This window comes from Oryx dammah, unplaced genomic scaffold, assembly GCF_014754425.2.
Source record: "Oryx dammah isolate SB20612 unplaced genomic scaffold, SCBI_Odam_1.1 HiC_scaffold_9, whole genome shotgun sequence".
NCBI classification, from domain to species: Eukaryota; Metazoa; Chordata; class Mammalia; order Artiodactyla; family Bovidae; genus Oryx; species Oryx dammah.
The window spans coordinates 16,412,913-16,434,290 of NW_024070193.1; the positions used below are offsets into that span (position 1 = coordinate 16,412,913).

The following is a 21,378-nucleotide window of genomic DNA, read 5'->3' on the forward strand; positions in this document are numbered from 1 at the left end:
TATGCTAAAATGCAACCAGACTGAATGATCTTTTTGTTGTTAAATATACTTGTTATCTGTATTTTCCAACTTTTTTTCATCAGCACAAAGAAAAAAGTATTAAAGTTGTCTTTAAAACTAAGATCCAGAGATAAAGTCACATATTGGAGTCTAATCTTGCTCGAATTTGTGTGTGTTTATGTGTCGTCACGGTTACAAGTCCAGTCTCCTGAATCTCTGCCACTTGCAGCCTGTGTGGCCTCAGGCAAGTTGCTTCATCCCTACAAGCCCATTTTCTCTTCTGATAAGACTAGCTGACAAGGTGAGATGAGGCTTGAAGAAGATTAAATGCAAAAAGCCCTGAGCTTCCACATATTGCTCAGGCAATGTTGCTGCTATTATTATTTTGTTTGTATTTCCAAAAACGGGCAGGGAAAGAACTCTGGACAACTTTAAGGCTCTGCTGGGGTGCCTTCTCAATGCCTGCACAGAAGTGGGTACCCCAGTCTCCACCCTCACAGAGGGAAGCCAATCCAGGAGTCCGAGGGGGACTCCACGTACCTGGCAGGAAGCTCACCGAGGCCAAGGCCTGTGAGTCACAGCCCAGCCCCTCCCTGCCACATCCCTTTGTTCCCTGGAGGGTGAGCTGTGACTCACATGGTCTCTAGTTCTGGGTTGGGCCCATCTGACCCAGGGACAGGACTGACATAGTCACTAAGAACACTCAGTTGGACCCTCCTCTTGTCCCTCCTCTCCCACCCTCTGGCCTGGTGGACTGCTTGTCCCATGCCAGGTCCCAGCCTGCAATATGAAACACTGGAAGGAAGCTGTGGGCTCCTGGGTAGTTTACCCCATTGCCGCCACCACCCGCCCTCCTGTTTCAGTCTGTGCCGGTTTTTTTTTTCCACTGTGGTTTGCTTCATTTTGAGTTAACTTGAGCATGTAAAGAAAAAGTCCAGGAGACCCACCATAGTTCACACCCATTCACACCCTCTAACTACTCTTACTTTTTTGGGGGGGGGGTGTGGAAAAATTTACAACATGAAATTTACCATTTTAACCATTTTTTAAGTGTACAATTCGGTAGCACTAAGTACCCTTGCAATGTTGTACAACTATCACCATTATCCATCTCAAAACTTTGTCATCATGCCAAACAGAAGCTCCATAATCATTAAACACCAGTTGCTGAATACATAGCAGGGGGCCTCCTTCCCCCTGGGCCCCAGTAACCTTCATCCTATCTTCTATCTATATGAACTTACCTATTCATACGTCATGTAAGTGGAATCATACAATGTTTGTCCGTTTGTGCCTGGCTTACTTCACTGAACATTGTGTTTTCAAGGCACATCCAAGCTGTGGCTCGTTCCCTCCCTTTCTGTGGCTGAGTAACGAGCCACTGCATGCGTGTGCCGTGTTCTGTCTGTCCATTCACGTGCCAATGGACACGTGAGCTGTTTTCACTTTTCAGCTACTGTGAATAACACTGGTATGAACCTGTGTGTGCAAGCATCTCTGGGTACACTTATGGGTACACCCACTTCTTATGGGTGTACACACAGGAATGGAATCGCTATTAGTACCTCACATGGGAGTTCTATGTTTCACTCCTCTCGCCCTTTGAAGATGGGCTTCCCAAGTGGTTCAGTGGTAAAGAATCCGCCTGCCAATGCAGGGGATGCGGGTTTGATCCTGGGTTGGGAAGATCCCCTAGAGGAGGAAATGGCAACTCACTCCAGCATTCTTGCCTAGAAAATTCCATGGACAGAGGAGCCTGGCGGACCACGGACCATGGGGCTGCAAAAGAGTTGGACATGACTGAGCACGCACACCCTTTTAAGAGTTGGACATCATAACCAACAGCTGCCGCAGCTAATGCTCAGTGAGTGTTCCTTCACTCGGCTACACACCATTCTGAAGATTTTTTGTGTGTTAACTCATTTAGTACTCAAAACAATTCCCTGAGGTAGGGTGTGATTATTTTCACCCCCATTTTACAGACAAAGAAACTCAGGTTACCCCTACTGGATAGCAGTGCCAGCATCTGAATACAGATTGATGATGCTTTCACACTCTCTCTCCAGTATGACCAAAAAATAATAATAATTGAGCTCTTCTGCTAAAATGCATTTTCTGTCCCGAAAGATGTCTTAGGTACCCTCTAACCTCTTTTCTTGCTCTGGACTAGAGAACTAAAAAAGGGAATGGGGGCAGGGGGTAGGAGTGAGTGGGGATGCTCATTGAGTTGGATTATTCTAGACTCTCTCTTTGCAGTGAGAAATCCAATTCCATCTAGGGGGCGATTTGTTGGAAGCATAATGGTACAGCTCAGCCCAGGCACTGGATCACAGACGACGGGCCCATCTCCCTCCTTATACTGTCATCACCCTATTCTCTCTAAGGAAGGGGCCCCTTCCTTACAGCTCTGGTGCCTCTGAGCATCCATTCTGCCACTTTAGAGTAAGGGTGACCTGAGGGAAGCCCATGGCCTGTCCTGGCTGGGCCTATATGCATCCCTGGACCAATCACCACAGCCAAGGGGCTGGGGAACCATGGCGGGCTCAGCCTGGGCTGCAGTCCCCTCCTGGGATCAAAGGAATGAGGACTCTTTTCAGAGAAGAGGGAGGGAGGCAAGGCAAATGCCCGACAGACACTGTGGTGTAATCTCCAATAGCAACAAATTGGAAGCTGCCCAATAGTACTAAACAAAACAACAAGGTTAAATAAAATTGCTACATCCATTCAGTGAAAACAATATGCAGCTGTTTAGCAAGTAATCATGAAGATTATGTAGCAACTCAAGAAAAAAAGAAGTCTTATGGAGTAAAGTCTGGTGGGAAAAAACAGGACACACAAATACAGACCCATTTATATTAACAATTCACATCTAAGAAAATATGGCAATAATTGCATGATAATGAAAGAATCATAAATGGCTTTTAATCTCTATTTTTCAAAATTTTATTTACTGGTTCAACAAATATTTACTGAGCATCTACTCAGTGCCAGGTGAAGTGTGGGGGATATGGCAGGGAGCAAAACAGAAGAAAAACCCCAGCCCTCATGGAATTTCCATTCTAGTAGGGGAGGCAGAAAATGGATAAGATGAATAAGCAAAATATATGCTACACTGGACGGTGACAGAAGTTAAGAGACAAAATAAATCTAGAAAGGTAGAGAGGAGTTGGGGGGCGGGCACTACTGATGGTTTAGATATGACGGCCAGAGAAGGCGGTATCTAAGTAAAGGTGAAGGAAGTGAGAAACCAAGTTATGTTGAAGAGGGGCCTGGACAAGGGTCGTAGCAGCAGGGGTGATGAGCAGTGATAGAACTGCCCTTAACTGAGATGTGGGAAGAAGACCAGTGTCCTGGAAGTGAGGTAAAGAAAGAGCTTCAAGGAAGAGAAAATGACCAACTGTCAAACACTGCTGATAGCCAAGCAGGATGGGGCTAGAGAATGGGCCACTGGGATGAAGAACATAGCAGTCACTGCAGACCTGGGCAAGAGATATTCATGAGGAATAATGGGCTCAAAAGACTATTGTGGGACTTCCTTGGTGATCCAGTGATTAAGACATCTCGCTGCCAATGCAGGGGGCCCAGGTTCAATCCCTGGTTGGGGGAACTAATAACATCTTACATACTGTACAGCACTATCAAAATATTAAAAAAAAGAAGAAGAAAGAGATAGAGAATTGGGATGGCGACATTACCCAACTGCCAAAGTGGAAGCAAACCAAATGCCTCCACAACAGATGAATGGATGATCAAAATGTGATCTTTTACATACAGTGGACTACTCTTCAGTCTTAGGGAAAAAACAAAGCACATTCTGACACAGGCTACAACTTGGATGTAAACTGAAGACATTAAACTAAATGAAAGCCAGTCACCAAGAAAAACAAATACCACCTCACAAATAAATACACATATTGATTCTACTTGTAGGGGGCATCTAGAGTAGTGAAGTCATAGAGGCGGAAAACAGAGTGGTGGCTACTAGAGTCTGCAGAGAGGGAGAAATGGAGAACAGTCATTTAATGAATATAGGGTTATAGTTCTGCAAGATGAAAAAGTTCAGGAAACAGGTGCACAACTGTGTAAACATGCTTAACACTACTAAATTGAACACTTAGAGATGTCTAGGATGGTAAATTTTACATTATGTATAGTTTATCACTTTTTTTTATTACAAAATAGTGAGAAAGCACAGGGGGCAAATAATTGGGAGTCAGCAAGTGCAGACAATTCTTTCAAGAAATTTTGCTCTCAACTGAAAAGAAACGGCAGTCTGACTGAAGGAAAGAAGTGTGGGGGTTGTTTTCTTTTTTTCTTTAAATTGGAGAAAATAACAGCATGCATGTTATGTACTGATGGGACAGATCTCATCATGGGACAGTGTTATTGAATATTTACTTTCAAAATAAATGTACTTTGCGATGATGAAAATATTCTGGAATCAGACAGTTGTAATGGCTGCACAACCTTATGAATATACTAAAAACTACTACTAAATTGTATATTTTAATGTGATTGATTTTATGGTATGTGACATATCTCAATTAAAAAAAAAGATACAATTAAAACTATAATAATGTTGTCTGGGACACCACGTTTACACATGCAGCCTGAGTTCCCCCACAGACAGCCCTGGGGCACCAGCAATTCCTGTGGCCAGTGACCCACAGGTCACCACAGCTGTGTGGCAGCTGGTGGCTCAGGAGACAGGAGCAGTCTCCCAAGTTTAGGCTAAAACACAAATGCCACATTAGCACATAAAGCAATTGAGATAAAACTACTGAACAAGCACCCAGTAGCTGCAGATAAATGGCCCTGCTCAGTTAGGGCCATGAATTTTCAGACCTCTGATCTAAAAGTGAAATGTAAGAAAAATCCATTCAACTCAAAGGCAGAAAATCCAAGCCACTCCGGCCCCCACCCCATCTGCCAATCCATGCCGTCTGTCGCTCTGTAACTGCAGAGGGATGGCCTTATTTTGCAATTAGTCATGGCAGACGGAGTTCTTTCTGAAATGTCCTCCCAGTTGTAACATTACCACCCTTCTGCTTCCCACTGCCTTATTCCTTTCTTCTGAACAACTTCAAACGGCATCTTAACCTCTGTGATACTTCATTTTAAATATCAATTTGGCTAGACCCTAAGGCTCAGATATTTCATCACACATTATTCAAGATGTTTCTGTGAAGGTACAGGAATTTTTTTTAGACAAAATTAACATTTAAACCAATAGAGTTAAACAAGCTGTGTTCATAATATGGGTGGCCCTTATCCAAATAGTCAAAGGACTTAACTGAACAAAGGCTGATTTCCACTAGCAGGAAGGCACCGTGCCAGCAGATGGCCCTGGGATTCAAACTGCAACTCTTCCCTGAGTCTCCAGCTTGCTAGCCTACTCTGAACATTCTGAAACTGCCAAGCCTCGACAATCACAGACAACACTGATTATTAAAATAAATCTCTCTCTCTCTCCTTCTCTTGTTCTCACTCTTGCTCACTATCCCTATGTATGTGGTATGTGTATATATAATATGCAAAACATTCTATTATATAATATTGTACCATATATATATATTATGCATAACACATCATTATACACTGATACATTATACACTGTTATACAATATTCTTTTTTTCCTCGGATATGGTCTTGATCCCTGTCTCCTGTACAATGTCATGAACCTCCGTCCATAGTTTATCAGGCACTCTATCAGATCTACTCCCTTAAATCTATTTCTCATTTCCACCATATAATCAAAAGGGATTTGATTTAGGTCATATCCGAATGGTCTAGTGGTTTTCCCTACTTTCTTCAATTTAAGTCTGAATTTGGCAATAAGGAGTTCATGATCTGAGCCACAGTCCACTCCCGGTCTTATTTTTGCTGACTGTATGGAGCTTCTCCACCTTTGGCTGCAAAGATTATAATCAATCTGATTTCGGTGTTGACTATCTGGGGATGTCCATGTGTAGAGTCTTCTCTTGTGTTGTTGGAAGAGGGTGTTTGCTATGACCAGTGAGTTCTTTGGGCAAAACTATTAGCCTTTGCTCTGCTTCATTCTGTACTTTAAGGCCAAATTTGTCTGTTACTCCAGGTGTTTCTTGTCTTCCTACTATTGCATTCCAGTCCCCTATAATGAAAAGGACATCTTTTTTGGGTGTTAGTTCTAGAAGGTCTTGTAGGTCTTCATAGAACCATTCAACTTCAGCTTCTTCAGCATTACAAAAGCAAAATGGCTGTCTGAGGAGGCGTTACAAATAGCTGTGAAAAAAAGAAAAGCAAAAAAGCAAAGGAGAAAAGGAAAGATATACTCTTTTGAATGCAGAGTTCCAAAGAATAGCAAGGAGAGATAAGAAAGCCTTCCTCAGTGATCAATGCAAGGAAATAGAGGAAAACAATAGAATGGGAAAGACTAGAGATCTCTTCAAGAAAATTAGAGATACCAAGGGAATATTTCATGCAAAGATAGGCTCAATAAAGGACAGAAATGGTATGGGCCTAACAGAAGCAGAAGATACTAAGAAGAGGTGGCAAGAATACACAGAAGAACAGTACAGAAAAGAGCTTCGCGACCAAGATAATCACGATGGTGTCATCACTCACCTAGAGCCAGACATCCTGGAATGTGAAGTCAAGTGGGCCTTAGGAAGCATCACTACGAACAAAGCTAGTGGATGTGATGGAATTCCAGGTGAGCTATTTCAGATCCTAAGAGATGATGCTGTGAAAGTGCTGTACTCAATATGCCCGCAAATTTGGAAGACGCAGCAGTGGCCACAGGACTGGAAAAGGTCAGTTTTCATTCCAATCCCAAAGAAAGGCAATGCCAAAGAATGTTCAAACTACTGCACAATTGCACTCATCTCACACACTAGTAAAGTAATGCTCAAAATTCTCCAAGCCAGGCTTCAACAATATGTGAACCGTGAACTTCCAGATGTTCAAGCTGGTTCTAGAAAAGGCAGAGAAACCAGAAATCGAACTGCCAACATCCACTGGATCTTCAAAAAAGCAAGAGAGTTGCAAAAAAAACATCTATTTCTGCTTTATTGACTATGCCAAAGCCTCTGACTGTGTGGATCACAATAAAGTGTGGAAAATTCTGAAAGAGATGGGAATACCAGACCACCTGACCTGCCTCTTGAGAAACCTATATGCAGGTCAGGAAGCAACACTTAGAACTGGACACGGAACAATAGACTGGTTCCAAATAGGAAAAGGAGTACGTCAAGGCTGTATATTGTCACCCTGCTTATTTAACTTATATGCAGAGTACATCATGAGAAATGCTGGGCTGGGTGAAGCACAAGCTGGAGTCAAGACTGCCGGGAGAAATATCAATAACCTCAGATATGCAGATGACACCACCCTTATGGCAGAAAGTGAAGAACTAAAGTGCCTCTTGATGAAAGTGAAAGAGGAGAGTGAAAAAGTTGGCTTAAAGCTCAACATTCAGAAGACTAAGAGCATGGCATCCAGTCCCATCACTTCATAGCAAATAGATGGGGAAACAGTGGAAATAGTGGCAGACTTTATTTTGGGGGACTCTAAAATCACTGCAGATGGTGATTGCAGCCATGAAATTAAAAGATGCTTACTCCTTGGAAGGAAAGTTATGACCAACCTAGACAGCATATTCAAAAGCAGAGACATTACTTTGCCAACAAACGTCTGTCTAGTCGAGGCTATGGTTTTTCCAGTAGTCATGTATGGATGTAAGAGTTGGACTGTAAAGAAAGCTGAGAGCTGAAGAATTGATGCTTTTGAACTGTGGTATGGAGAAGACTCTTGAGAGTCCCTTGGACTGCAAGGAGATCCAACCAGTCCATCCTAAAGGAAATCAGTCCTGAATATTCATTGGAAGGACTGATGCTGAAGGTGAAACATCAATGCTTTGGCCACCTGATGCAAAGTGACTCATTTGAAAAGACGCTGATGCTGGGAAAGATTGAAGGTGGAAGGAGAATGGGATGACAGAGGATGACGTGGTTGGATGGCATTACCGACTCAACAGCAATGTGTCTGAGCAAATTCCAGGAGTTGGTGATGGACAGGGAGGCCTGGTGTGTTGCATTCCATGGGGTCGCAAAGAGTCGGACATGACTGAGAGACTGAACTAAACTGATGATAATATTCTACAGCCTTTTGTATACTATGGATTTTGTTTCTCTGGAGAACCCTAATACACTCCTAAAATAACTGAATTCCTATCAGAAATCATCTCTTACAATCCATACTTTCATAAAGTGTCAAGTCATTACATGATTTAAAAGGTAAACAAAAAACCCCCACAAAATAGAGCACATCTAGGAAGAATAACATCTGTCTATATATTGATCAAACCCATCAAAGTATTTACATTAATTTTAAATGCAACTATACATCATACTAGTGGTAATAATTTTGTATCCTTTCTATGGCTAATTGTTTTTCAGAGTATAACAACTCATTAGGATATTAACGTACACCATATTCCTTTGAACTGATAACAGTACCAGAGCTTTCTGGGTTCAAGTCCAGCTCCACTATCATTCACAGAGTGGCCCTGGGCAAGTTATCTCTGTGTGCCTCAATTTTTTCTAATATAAAATGGGGGTAAATAATACCCCCTCCATGAGTTTGCTGTGAGAATTAAATGTGATAGTACGTATAAAACACAAAGTAAATTGTGTAGCAGTGTTTTTCAAACAGTAAGTTTCTCACCTATTAGTAAAATAAATTTACTGGGTTTCACAACCATCATTTGTTAAAAATAGCGTAAATTCATCAATGTAGGAAAGAATTATCAGAGGACACTAGACCTACAGATGGTGAGTATTGTGTTACCAAATTTGCTTTAGAGACATGTGCACACACACACACAGACCAGGTTACACAGACAGACTGTTTAGATTTTTGTCTTACAATGGGTCACAGTGAAAAACAAGTGTGAAAAGCCAGATTCCACCATATAGTAAGTGCTCGATAAAATTTGGTAGCACTGTCATTATCATCTCACTCTAAGAGGTAATAGTAAAAGAAAGCTGCTAACATTGGTGTCAATTTTATGCCTGTTTCCTGCAGCGCTGCCTAAGAGTCACTCCAGCTTCCTAAGATAACTTGCCAACTCTCTCTTCTCAAAGGACTCAGGCGGTCATTTAAATATTTTCTGACTCACAATGCTGGCCAAGGATTAGTGAGGCCCTGCCCAGCCCAGAACACATGAAATGTGATTTGCTAAGAAAACCACTTGAGTCTGCAAGGCTGCACAGGGCTTTTGTAAAATTAAAGCCATGCTGGAGAGGCACAGTTCTCTCTCCCACCCCCACCCCCACCCCCCAGGAGATGTGTCATAAAAAGAGGTTACTTAAGGTCAGTTAGGCTGCACCTTCTGAGGCTGGAACCTCAGCTCTGTAATGCGCTTCCTTGTTTGGGGGCTGGGTTATGTCACTGTGTTTTTCCCCTAACTTTCCAGCCGCACATGCAGGCACACTCACTTAAGAATGGAAATGAAATCCCTAGGAACTGTTCTTACAGTTTAGATAAAGGGAATCTGTTAAACCAAAGGAGCTTAGATTTTGAAGATGTCAAAATAATTTCTATTGCATCTAAGTTTTTCCTCTCCAAAAATGAAAAACTCAGCCCCAACTTTTTTGTAACAACAGTGATAAACAACTCCAATCCCCCACCACAGACAAACACAAATACACACACACATGCATTAGCACTGTTTTGTTTAAAATGGAGCTCCTTGTCCCAGCTGAGAGTAAGCTGAGGTGTGAGTGGATTTGCAGTTTCCAATGGAGTCCCAAGGTTGTTCCTTAAATTCAGAAAACCAGGTTCCTACAGATGCTCACGTAGGTGGCTGTGCTTATTTCTTCTTCTGTGAGACTACAACCTTGGACTTGTGCCAAGGCATTACATCTGGAACATATAAGCGCATGTAGGGGTGTAAACTAATCTTTTAATATGTGATAGTACTCCGTTCTTATTTTTATTCCATTCTTCAAACTATGATGGGGGGGGCGGTGCTTTAGCAGCAAAAACCCTCCCATTAAATGCAATCTATTTGCCTAGTAGATAAAGCAAGTTAAAATGCAGCCTTACTCCAATGCCTTCCACCATTCCCTGGTACCTCCAGGGTGTGGGTTCCTTAGTTCTCACCACATTTCTCAAGGCATGGAGGCGGGGGAATTGGGGAGGATCGTTAGGGATCTTCATCGCACCCTCAGAGTAAAGGGAGCAGGTCGGTCGTACGCTTGGCCAGTGCTGGATGCACTCCCATTCCACAAAATCGTGTGTTAAATGTTTTATCCAAGGTCTTCAGCCTTAAACACCACACTACATGGGGTCACTTTCTTCAACAACGAAAAAAGATGCTGATGTTCCTGGATTTTTGTCTGTGCAGCTGAAGGGTGGGCCTGTGTGTGTGTCCCCATAAGACAACGACCGGTGGAGGTGAGTGACGCACCCAGGCAAAGTATTTCAGGACTGGACTTAGTATTGATGAGACTGTCAAACTTCCCACTGACTACAGACTCAGTCCAACCCTTGTCAAATACTTAGCTGTCTTGTTTGCAGAAAATGACAAGCTGATCTTAAAACTCATATGGGGACACAAAAGAGCCAAAACAATCACAGAAAAGAACAAAGGTGGAAGAATTCATAATTGTTGATTTCAAAACTTACTACAAGGGTATAATAATCAAGACAGTACTGACAATGATAGTATCATAAGGACAGACATATAGATGAATAGAACTGAGAATGCAAAAACAAACACATTTGTGACTGATTTCTGACAAGGATGTCAAAACAAGTCAACAGAAGAACAGTCTTTTCAACAGACTGTGCAGGGTCAACAGGGTATCCACATGCAAAAGGATGAAGCTGTACTGGTTCCACCTCACACCACACACAAAAATTAACCCAAAATGGATCAAAGACCTAAATATAAGAGCTACAGTTGTAAAATCCTTAGAAGAAAATCTAGCCATAAGTATCTATGATCTTAGATTAGGTAAAGGTTTCTTAGTTAAGACACCAAAAGCAGGAGTAACACAAGAAAAATAGGTAAGTTGGCTTCACCTGAATTAGAACCTTGGGCTTCAAAGGACACCATCAAAAAAGTGAAAAGACCAACCCAAAGAATGGCAGAAAATACTGAAAAATTATGTATCTATCTGATAAGGAACTGACTCTAAAATATATAAAGAACCTTATAACTCAATAGTAAAAACACAACCCAGTTTTTCAAATAAGCAACACATCTGAATAGACATTTCTCCAAAGACGACATACAAATGGCTGATGAACACATTAAAAGATAGTCAATCAACACAATACTGAAGGAGAACAAAGTTGGAGGGCTGACACTACAAGACATCAGGATTTACTACAAAGCTCCAGTAATCAGAACAGCACAGTACTGGCAAAAGATGAGACCAAAAAAAAAAAAAAATCAATGGAACAGAACAAAGAGCCAAGAAATAGACCCCCATAAATACAGTCAACTGATCTTTGACAAAGGACGAAGGCAATACAATAGGGCAAAGACCACCTTTTGAACAAATGGTGCTGAGAACAACTGAACATACACACACAAAAAGAAAAAGAAAATCTAGACATAGACATCACATCCTTCACAAAAATTAACTCAAGATATATCACAGAGATTGTAAAATGCAAACGTCTGAAACTCCCCAAAAATAAGACAGCACAAAGCCTAGAATACCTTGTAATGGTGATGACTTTTTGGATCCAACACCAAAAACACAATCCATGAAAGAAATAATAAACTGGACTTCATAAAATTAGAAAAATTTCTGCTCTGCAATAGATAATACCAAGAATAAAAGAAGATAAGCCACAGAGTGGAAGACAAGTGATAAAGGACTGTTACACAGAATATACCAAGAAATCTTAAAACTGAATAAAAAGAAACAATCTGAATGAAAAATGGCCAAAAGACCTTAAAAGACACCTCGACAAAGAAGATACATACGTGGCAAGTAAGCATAGGAAAAGATGCTACATATCATCCCGTGACAACAGGGAAACATAAAGTAAAACAGCGAGGAGGATACCATTACGTACCTATGACAAAGGCTAAAATCCAAAATACCAGCAACACTAAATGCTGACTAGCAGGTGGAGCAACAGGCACTCTCTCATATACTGTTGCTGGGAATGCAAAATGGTACAGTCACTTTGAAAGACAGTTTGAAGGTTTCTTAAAAAACTAAACACACTGGGGCTTCCCTGGTGATCTGGGGGTTAAGAATCTACCTGCCAGTGCAGGGGACCTGGGATCGATCCCTGGTCTGGGACTAAGCCCGTGCACTACAACTTCCAAGCCCTTGCTCTTGTGCACACCAGCCACACCTACTGAAGCCAGACAACTGACGGCCACATGCCTAGAGCCCATGCTCACAACAAGAGAAACCACTGCAATGAGAAGCCCATGCACCGCAGCGAGGAGCAGCCCCTGCTCACTGCAAACACAGAAAGACCACATGGAGCAATAAAGACCCAGCGCAGCCAAAAAAAAAAGAACACACAAAAACTAGGACACCCTTATCATATGATCCACTCCCTGGTGTTCACCCAAAAGAGCTGAAAGCTTATGTCCACACAAAAACCTGCACATAGATGTTTATAGAGGCTTTATTCATAATTTTCAGTACTTGGAAGCAACCAAGATGGCCTTCAGTAGGTAAAGGGAAAAATAAACTGGGATACACCCAGACAGTGGAATGTCATGCGGCGCTAAAAATGTGCTATCAATTCATGAAAAGACATGGGAAATCTTAAATTCATATTACTAAGTAAAAGAAGCCAAAATGAGAAGGATCTACAGTGTATGATTCCAACAGTATGAAATTCTAGAAAAGGCAAAACCGTGGAGACAACAGAAAGACCAGTGAATACAGCAGGGGTGGAGGAAGGTGTGAACAGGTAGAGCACAGAGGGTTTTTACAGTAGTGAAATATTCTGTATGATACTGTTAAGATGGATGTATGTCATCGTACATTTACCTAAGTCTACTGAAAGTAGAACAGCAAAAGCGAGGAGCCCTTAGGTAAACCGCAGAATTTAGATGTTCATGACGGGCCACTGCAAGTTCATCCTTGGTGATTAATGTAGCATGCTGGTGAGCGAGGCATGTGTGGGAGCAAGGAGCAAGGCGGAAATCTCTGTACCCTCCTCTCAATGTTATTATAAACCCAACACTGCTTTAAAAAATAAAGTTAAAAAACACATTTAACACCCCTAACCATTAGGAAAATGAAAATCGAAACCACAATGAGATCACTTCACCTGGGCTAGAATGGCAGTGATCGGGAAGCTGGCCAGTGGTAGGCATCACTGAGGACGTGGAGTAATTAGAGCTTTCACACACTGCTGGTGGGACAGCCGAATGGAACAGCCACAAGGCAAACATTTGGCAGTTTCTCAAAACGTTAATCATTGAGTCACCATACGACCTGCAATTCCACTGCTCAGTATGTACCTAAGAGAAGTGAAAATACATTTCCACATAAATTTGTACACTCTTCCAGGGGAAGGTGAGAGCCAGGGCAGGTAAAAACAAGACAGCATACGGACAGAGAAGGTGCTCTTGGACCTATGGTTAAATGGGGAAAAAAGAACAAGGCTGGAGAAGAATACATGCAAAATAAGGGATTGTGTTAGCGTTAAAAATATATATATACACAAGTACACAAACTTGTTATGTAAGACTGTAAGAGAAATACACAGCCAGCTGATCATAAATGTTCTTTCTGGATGTAAGCCTGGGATGAGGGAGGTGGAACTTCATTATTTACAATTTCTGATTTGCTTGCTTTTCTATTTATTAAGAAACAATCAGGGCACGCCATGCAAAAGATAATAATTTCTTTCTCTAGCCAAAACAGAAGAAAAAGGAAGAGGCCACTGGAGTTGGGTAGTGAGGGAAGCTGTGAAAGTGGAGAAGAACAAAAGAGCATCCCAGGTAGCGGGCATAGCAGGAGCAAAGATTTGAAAGTGGATGCCAGGTTCACTGGGCTGTGAGGTTCATTCTGTTACAGGAACCAGTGGGGACCGGGGGTGAAGGTGAATTTGATCAGTGAGCTGAAGCAGCCGAGTTCCAAAGGCGTCATGTGCCCCTTGGGGAGTGGCGGCCGTGAGCACAGGGGCTGCTGCTGGGAGAGAACGGGGGCTACAGTTGGGCAAGAGGTCTCGGCAGCAGTTCAACTTGGCCTCTGTCTCACCATAAACTGATCACCAACTCCATTATCCAGATTTGTCTAATAAGATGGTCTCCAAAAAGAATAACATCCACACCACTAATGTCCCCAAATCTGAATGAAGAACTTCCAGTGTGTCTGAGCACACCTTTTCGATAGGAGCACAAAGAAGTGATGGAGTGACCTGAGTCAATCCTAAGTACCAGAAGATGACCCCAGCAAGCCCCCAGCATGCAGGCTGTGATGGGGGTAAGCACTTTGCAAATATTTTTCAATTAATCCTCAGAGCAAAACCCCGAGGTACAGCCAAGTACTACCTCCCTTTACAGATGGACAAACATGCTTGGGGTCTTCCCTGATGGCTCAGACGGTAAAGTGTCTGCCTGCAATGTGAGAGACCTGGCTTCAATCCCTGGGTTGGGAAGATCCCCTGGAGAAGGAAATGGCAACCCACTCCAGACTCTTGCCTGGAATATTCCATGGATGGAGGAGCCTGGTAGGCTACAGTCCATGAGATTGCAAAGAGTCGGACACGACTAAGCAACTTCACTAGTTCACTGAAAAAGGCTCGGAGAGGTTAAGCACCTTGTCCAAGGTCACTCCCTTGGTTAACACTGCAGCACAGACTGGAACACAAGACCCCAACTACCATCTCTACAACCTCTAGACATTTCAATCTGCTTCAAAGCCAGGTCAGTACTCTGCTCCAGTTTCCAGGAAAATATTATGGAGCTCAGAACTGGAGTTGAATTCAGAGCTTGGGGTTCTACCAGCAAATTTAGACCCATAAAGTAACCATATGCTGGCTGGAAGTGGAGGTGTGGTGTTGGGATAAGGAGCCAAGTTAGACCGGTAACTAGCTAGCTTGTTCTTTAACTGGCTGAGCCAGGCAAGACACCAAGCTGCCTCCTCTGTCCTCCAACTTTGGCTGCGGGCCCCAGCCTCTCTTTCTGAGCATTCCTGTTTTGACTTGGGCCCCACGTCCAGTTCTGCCCTGAAAACTTGTGCTTTACCTTAGAAAAGTCAGGAGACACCTGGGAAATGAAAGTGATCACCTCCTCTAGCCCTCTTACTCCATAGCCACCAGAGACCCTGGGGCACCCGCCAAATGTCCCAACAAGCCCTCACTGAGCCAGGGGCTGAGCACTCGCTTTGCCTCCCAGAGCTGACATTCCACAGGGATGTGCACCCAAGAGAGGCTTAAGATACTTAAAACATCCATCTCTCTTCATGTCACTGAACAGATATTCAGGGAAGATTCTCTTCATCTCCATCTCTCTCAACACAACTGACAAGAGGCCCAAGAAGACACACAGTTGGCAAGTTATTCATCACTCCAACCTCAGCTTTCTGGTCTGGAAAATGAGGGTATGTGACACACACAGACATGTTGGTGCAGGCTCAGCCACACAAGGCACAGCCATTCAGATTAACTGGCATTTACTGAAGGCTGCTACGTTCGTTCCTTTTCCATGGTATATTCCAACACACACACACACACACAGCTATAACCAATGAGAATCACACACACAGCTATAACCAATGAGAATCCTGCATCAAGCCCCCAAGGTTCATGCTCACTGCCCAGGCAGCAGTTTCAAGAACATCACTGCCCCAGGTCCCACCCTCTGGAAAGGAAAGACACCAGCCTTCTGGTCAACCAGGAGTGCACACAATGCTGAGATCTCACTCCAGCCACCTGCTAAGATCTGAAGAGAGGGTGGGGGAGGTTCTGCCTATATTGCCTCATTTCCTCTCTCCCTTCCCCAGGGAGACAGACCATATCCACATGTAAAGAGTGGTCTTCCCCAAGCCACCCACAAGGCTGCTCCCTCTTTCAAATGGGTTTCTGCTCAAATGCTGCTTCCTCAGAGCCAGTGATCTTGCCTGGAGAATCCCAGGGATGGGGAAGCCTGGTGGGCTGCCGTCTCTGGGGTTGCACAGAGTCGGACACGACTGAAGCGACGCAGCAGCAGCAGCATCAGCAGCAGCGGCGGCAACACTCCCTAACTTAAACCAACCCTGCCTCCATCCCAGCTACTCTGAATCCTCTTACCCAGATTCACCTCCTTCATCACACTGATCATCCCCCTTGGCATCTTATTATAAGTCTGTGCTGCTGCTGCTGCTAAGTCACGTCAGTTGTATATAGGTCTAGCTGTCTATTACCCATCTTCACCCCTGCGATGTGAACTCTGAAGGGAGGAGTACTGTTGGTTTCTTTGACAGCTGTGTGTCCAGTGCCAGGGCACTCCCTCCGTAAGTGATTCTTGAATAAGTAAATTAGCTGAGCTAAGTTGCTAACGTACATGGGAAAAAAAGCAAAGTTTTCCTCTTAACCTCTCCACAGTGGACCACGCTCCACTCATCACACTGGTGACCTCCCACAGAAATTGGAACTGACTCAATAAATTAGAATTATATATATAAACATTTTGTTTTCATTCAAGTTTCAACCCATTTGTGCGAGGTGATATGAATCAGGCGATATCTTTACAAATCATTAAGGTAATGGGTCCAAGGACTAATTTTTTAAAAATATAGCTAAGACTATAATTAATAAACTGATTAAGGAATTAACTGGACAAATCTCAAAAAAGAACAAAAAGAATAAAAGAAACAGAGCTCCATACCTCATGGCCACCACCCCTCCTGCCCAATGAGTTACAAGAGTCTGAACGATAAAGAGCTTGGTCTCGAAGGTTTCTAAACAATTGCAGTTTCCTTTGATGCCTCTTCACCTCAGGCTCCCTCCAATGACTTTTGACTCAGGAGCACACTGAGTTCTGGTCAGGGGCTCAGGAACCTTGGTGATGGCAGAGAAATAGAGGCAGCTCACTGGGATGGGTAGTGATGGATGAAAGGAGCAGGATGCAACATGGACCAGAAAAACTGGAGCAGCAGCACGCACCTCTCCTCCTCATCAGACTGGGTATGGGGACGACATCCCATTCTCTGCATCCCACATCTTTCTCTGACAGGAATAGGCTCTCTCAGGAGGCAACGAGTTCCCTTCATTGGAGGATCCAAGCTTGGGTTAAGCAGTAACTAGGAGGAGGTGCTATGGAGGTGGTTTAAACTGCAGGCTGAACTATGTGACCTCAAAGGTCTATCGGCCAGTTCCTTTGCATTTCACTACTCCTAAACCTCTCCAGCCTCCACAAGCCTCCCTCAATGAATACTCAACACGTGCTGTCACTCATGGACATTTAGTGAGCACTTACTGTGTGCCAGGGGCCAGAGTGGAGCAGGGACAAGGGCAACAGGATTCTACATTCTTCTGGGTGGACGAAGACAATAAACCCAGGAGCAGCTACGTGAGGAAAACCACTGGAGACAAACTCCAAGAGTAAAATACAATGGGGGAATGTGGGCCTTCTCTGGTGGTGCAGAGGATACAAATCCTCCTGCCAATGCAAGGGATCCCTAGTCTGGGAAGATCCCACATGCTGCAGAGCAACTAAACCTGTGTGCCACAGCTTCTGAATCTACACACCTAGAGCCCGTGCTCTGCAACAAGAGAAGCCACCGCAATGAGAAGCCTGCACACTGCAACTAGAGAAAGTCCTCACACAGCAACCAAGACCAAGTGCAACCAACCAAAAATAAAACCAATTTTTAAAAATGGGGGAACATGACAGAAACTGACAGAGTGGGGGGCTGCTCTGGACAAAGTTGTCAGGGGAAACTTTACTCCAGAGGAAACATCTGAGCTAAATGGCATGAAGTGCCAGACATGAGAAAAGGTGGTGAAAGCGTGTACTCAGCAGAAGGAAAAGCATGTGCAAAAGAGAAGTCTGAGGAGTCTCCTGACAAGTTGAGTTCAGATATTCATCCACTGCACCCTATCCTAAAGGCCCCACCACAGGCCCTAAACACACATCTCCTCCCAGCCCCGCCTGCCTTCTTTCCCCACCGACTTTATCAGATTTTCTCAAGTCAAGGCAGAGCTGATTTGACTCTGAACTTTCCACTGGCAGGTGAGCTCTGAGCAAGGGCACAAAGGAACACGTGTGCACCCCTACCTACAGGGACAGAGGAAATGCTGACATCTTGACTCCATAAAAAAGTGGGCCTGTCTTATATAGGGGACCATAACTCCCATCTTCCCACCTGGTGTTCAGGGCCCACATTTGGGGGATGCGGGCCTTTTGTAGAATACAATGTAAAGAGAACCCTCTGAAAAAATACACACCTGTGCTCCAAGCATCTCAGGTGTATTTCAGAAGGTTCTTAGAGCCCCAGGTTAAGAACGTCTGTCTGGTTACCGCTGCTACAAGAAAAAACTAAACTTGTTCAGCCCAGGAGCACCCCACTGATGGAACGGGCAACCTGTTAGAGGTGAGTAAATGAAAGAGAGGGGGCAAGATCAGGCCCTCAGACCCATAAAGAGACTCCCACATTACCTCTTCTAGCTCTGATAGATGTCAGCCTGTCAGGGGACCAAGGCCTGAAGGGGTCCTAATGAAACCTTCCCCACTACACTCCAGTGAGGGAAACATCCCACAACACGCCAGAGCCTCCAGAGAAGGTCCAAGACCACATTTTCCAGGATTGTCCTTGACAAAGGTCATCTCTAATTTCACATTCTGAGATAACATTTCGCACAAGGCTGGTTAAGCATAGGAAGTGTTAATGCAAAGCCCAAGTGTTTCAAGGTGGAAGGGGACACCACAGCTACTGTGTAAATAATTCAGATCTTTATCAGGAAACAGGGAAGTGCGGAGAGCTTGCTCACCTAGCTCACAGTGTAGTTAGGGAGGGGGGTGCTCTGTTAATATCAGTCAAAACAGTAACAAGGACAGTTAACCGAGGGAGAACGTGGCCTGTACCAGGCACTACAATAAAAAATTTAATTTTACACAACCTTTTAGGGTTCGTATTGTTATCATCTCCACTCTATGAGGAAACTGAGGCATGAGCAGGTGAAGTAACTTGCAGCTGACACCCAGACCCAGCAAAACTCTTCCGCACCCAAGGTAGAAGGTGGTAACACCTGGGCAGCGCATGAACCGCTTAAAACTAATTTTCTGCTACTTCACCCAAGACCACCACCATTTGGCAGTTGTCGCATCCTTGCCCAGTGCTGGAGGCAAGCCTGGTTTAGGCATTAAACGGAGTGAGAGCCCTCGAGGAACAAGCCACTCAGTTTCATCAACGTATAAACCCTTGATGAGGCCGCTGATACTGCAAGCGCGATTCTTCCTCGTGGCAAAGCCCACGGGAATTCGACTCAGTAGAAACTTCCATACTCGGAAGACGCTTGCCCCTCTCTGGCTACGAGAGACCGAAGTTCGCCTTAACCCCATGGTGTCCGCCTCCCCCCGCTCCTCCCTGGATCCTCGAGCCGCTTAGTTTAAGCAGCAACGAGCACGCGGGCCCGAGTGGGCCCGAAACCGCAGCCACCGCCCCGCGCGCCCAAAGCCGGGTTCCCCGCCGCGAAGCGACTGGTAGTCCTGCGAGTCCCGACAAACAGCGCCCGACGGGAAGACACGGGGAGGGAAAGGGGCTGCACCCCAAGACAGGTGGATCTCCCTCCCCGGAAGTGGGTCCGGGAACTTTTAGCCCAAGAGCTACCAGAGGGTCGGAGTCAGGGTCTCCCGCGGAGCCGCGGCCGGTCGGGGCTGGTGGTGGCACTGCCTACCTGTGCCGTCCAGGGTTCCCCTGAGCGTCCAGGGAGCCCGGAGCCAGGAGCGCACATTCTGCCGCGGGCACCGGGATGGAACAAGGGCGGCTTGGAGGTGTGGTCTAGCTCCGGCTTGGTGGGTGAAGGTGGAGAGGAACCAGCCCGGGAAAGCCTCCCGCCCCAGGGTGTCTAGCAGGGTCTCCAGCCGGGGAAGGTCTAGCGGAGTAGCGGGGCTCCAGGCCAGCCGCCCACACTTACCTCGGCTCCCAGCACGGGCTCGACCCGCGGGGCTGCGGCGCGAACCGCCGCTAGGACTCTGGCAGCGGCGGCTACGGGGGCGGCTCCCCGGGGCGGGGCGGGGCCGGGCCGGGGGCGGAGAGGCCGGGCCGGCCACGTGGGCGGGAGGCGGGCCGGGGACCCCAGCAGGCGCCAGGCCGGGTGGCGGGGAGCTCGGACTCAGTCACGCTTGGCCGCTGCTCAGCACTTCCCACTCCGCACCCTGCTGGGGTCCCAGGGAAGGCTGGGGAAGGAGAAGGGGAGACCTGGCCCCCGGGGCATGCCCAGCACCTATTTGGGAGATAATTTACTGGGTCGGGGAAAGGGTGCGCAGCCTGCCGAATCCCGTTCCCCCGAGGACAGCTGGGGGGATCTGTATCCCAACGGGATACTGTGGCGACTCCCGAGCCATGGGCAGCAAGAGCTGCCCGGGCGGGCGAGGGCCCGGGTCAGGCGCTTGGAGCCCCAGCGTCGCCTACCAGGCTGACCTCGGGCGTGTCTGGTCCTGCCCAAGCCTCACTTTCCCCGACTGTGGGAGTGAGAATAAGGACGAATCCCCGCGCGCCCAGCAGGTTCTCAGGAAATACGTTTGTGAGCGGATGCTGAACTTGAAAGAGCAGCAGCCAGCAGTGTGGCCTGAGTCTTTCGTGCCGAAATAAACATGAGAATCTAAATACTAAAAGCATTTTCTGTACTCATTCATCCATTCAACAGATTAAATTCTTCCAGTCCTCAGGACCCCATAAAGTCAGGAATAGAAAAAGTCCCTACACACCAGTTATGAGCTCTTATGAAAGTACAAACCATGATAAAAAAAGAAAGTTCATCAGCTGCTTTCATGTGCCTGGCGAGGACTTCAGGTGCTTGATCTACTTGCCTTGTGAGGTGTAGGGCTTGAATGGGCCGTCTCAGGAACTGAAGCTTAGGAAGGTGAAGCCAGCCCCCAAGTCAGAGGAGAAAACACCAGTTCCAGGGCTAAGTTTCTCCGCAGCCATACCTCCAGTAAACGGAGGATCAGGCTCTGAGTGGACCTCCTCACTCTCTCCATGGCGCGAGCTCTAACCCCCACCCCCTGATTCCACCTCACAAGGGGGAGGGGGATGTTGAGGGCTTCCCAGGAGGGACCTGCCCTGGCAGCAGCCGCTGGGATGTAGATCTCCCAGCCCAGGCACCAACCCCGCCCCCCGCACCTGTCATCAGCATTCATCTGGCACAGCTGAGACTTCCTTTATTGCAAACTCCCGTCTCTCCTTTGCAGGCACTCA

At 45.5% G+C, this 21,378-nt stretch overlaps 2 protein-coding genes across 2 annotated transcripts in view; one reads left to right on the forward strand and one right to left on the reverse strand.

The window, feature by feature from the left end:
• The window catches only part of ARHGEF3 (Rho guanine nucleotide exchange factor 3), a 306,250-nt gene extending 286,080 nt beyond the window's left edge, over nucleotides 1-20,170 (reverse strand). Inside the window, exon 1 of the mRNA XM_040246414.1 lies at nucleotides 20,096-20,170. The gene's annotated coding sequence lies outside the window, so the exon portion shown is untranslated. The remainder of the gene's footprint in view (nucleotides 1-20,095) is intronic.
• SPATA12 (spermatogenesis associated 12) lies at nucleotides 13,311-15,722 on the forward strand. The gene is given in 4 exon segments (XM_040247288.1): nucleotides 13,311-13,338; nucleotides 15,153-15,218; nucleotides 15,221-15,253; nucleotides 15,640-15,722. Coding segments are annotated over 4 exon segments (210 nt in total).
• Nucleotides 20,171-21,378: the final 1,208 nt, after the last annotated feature.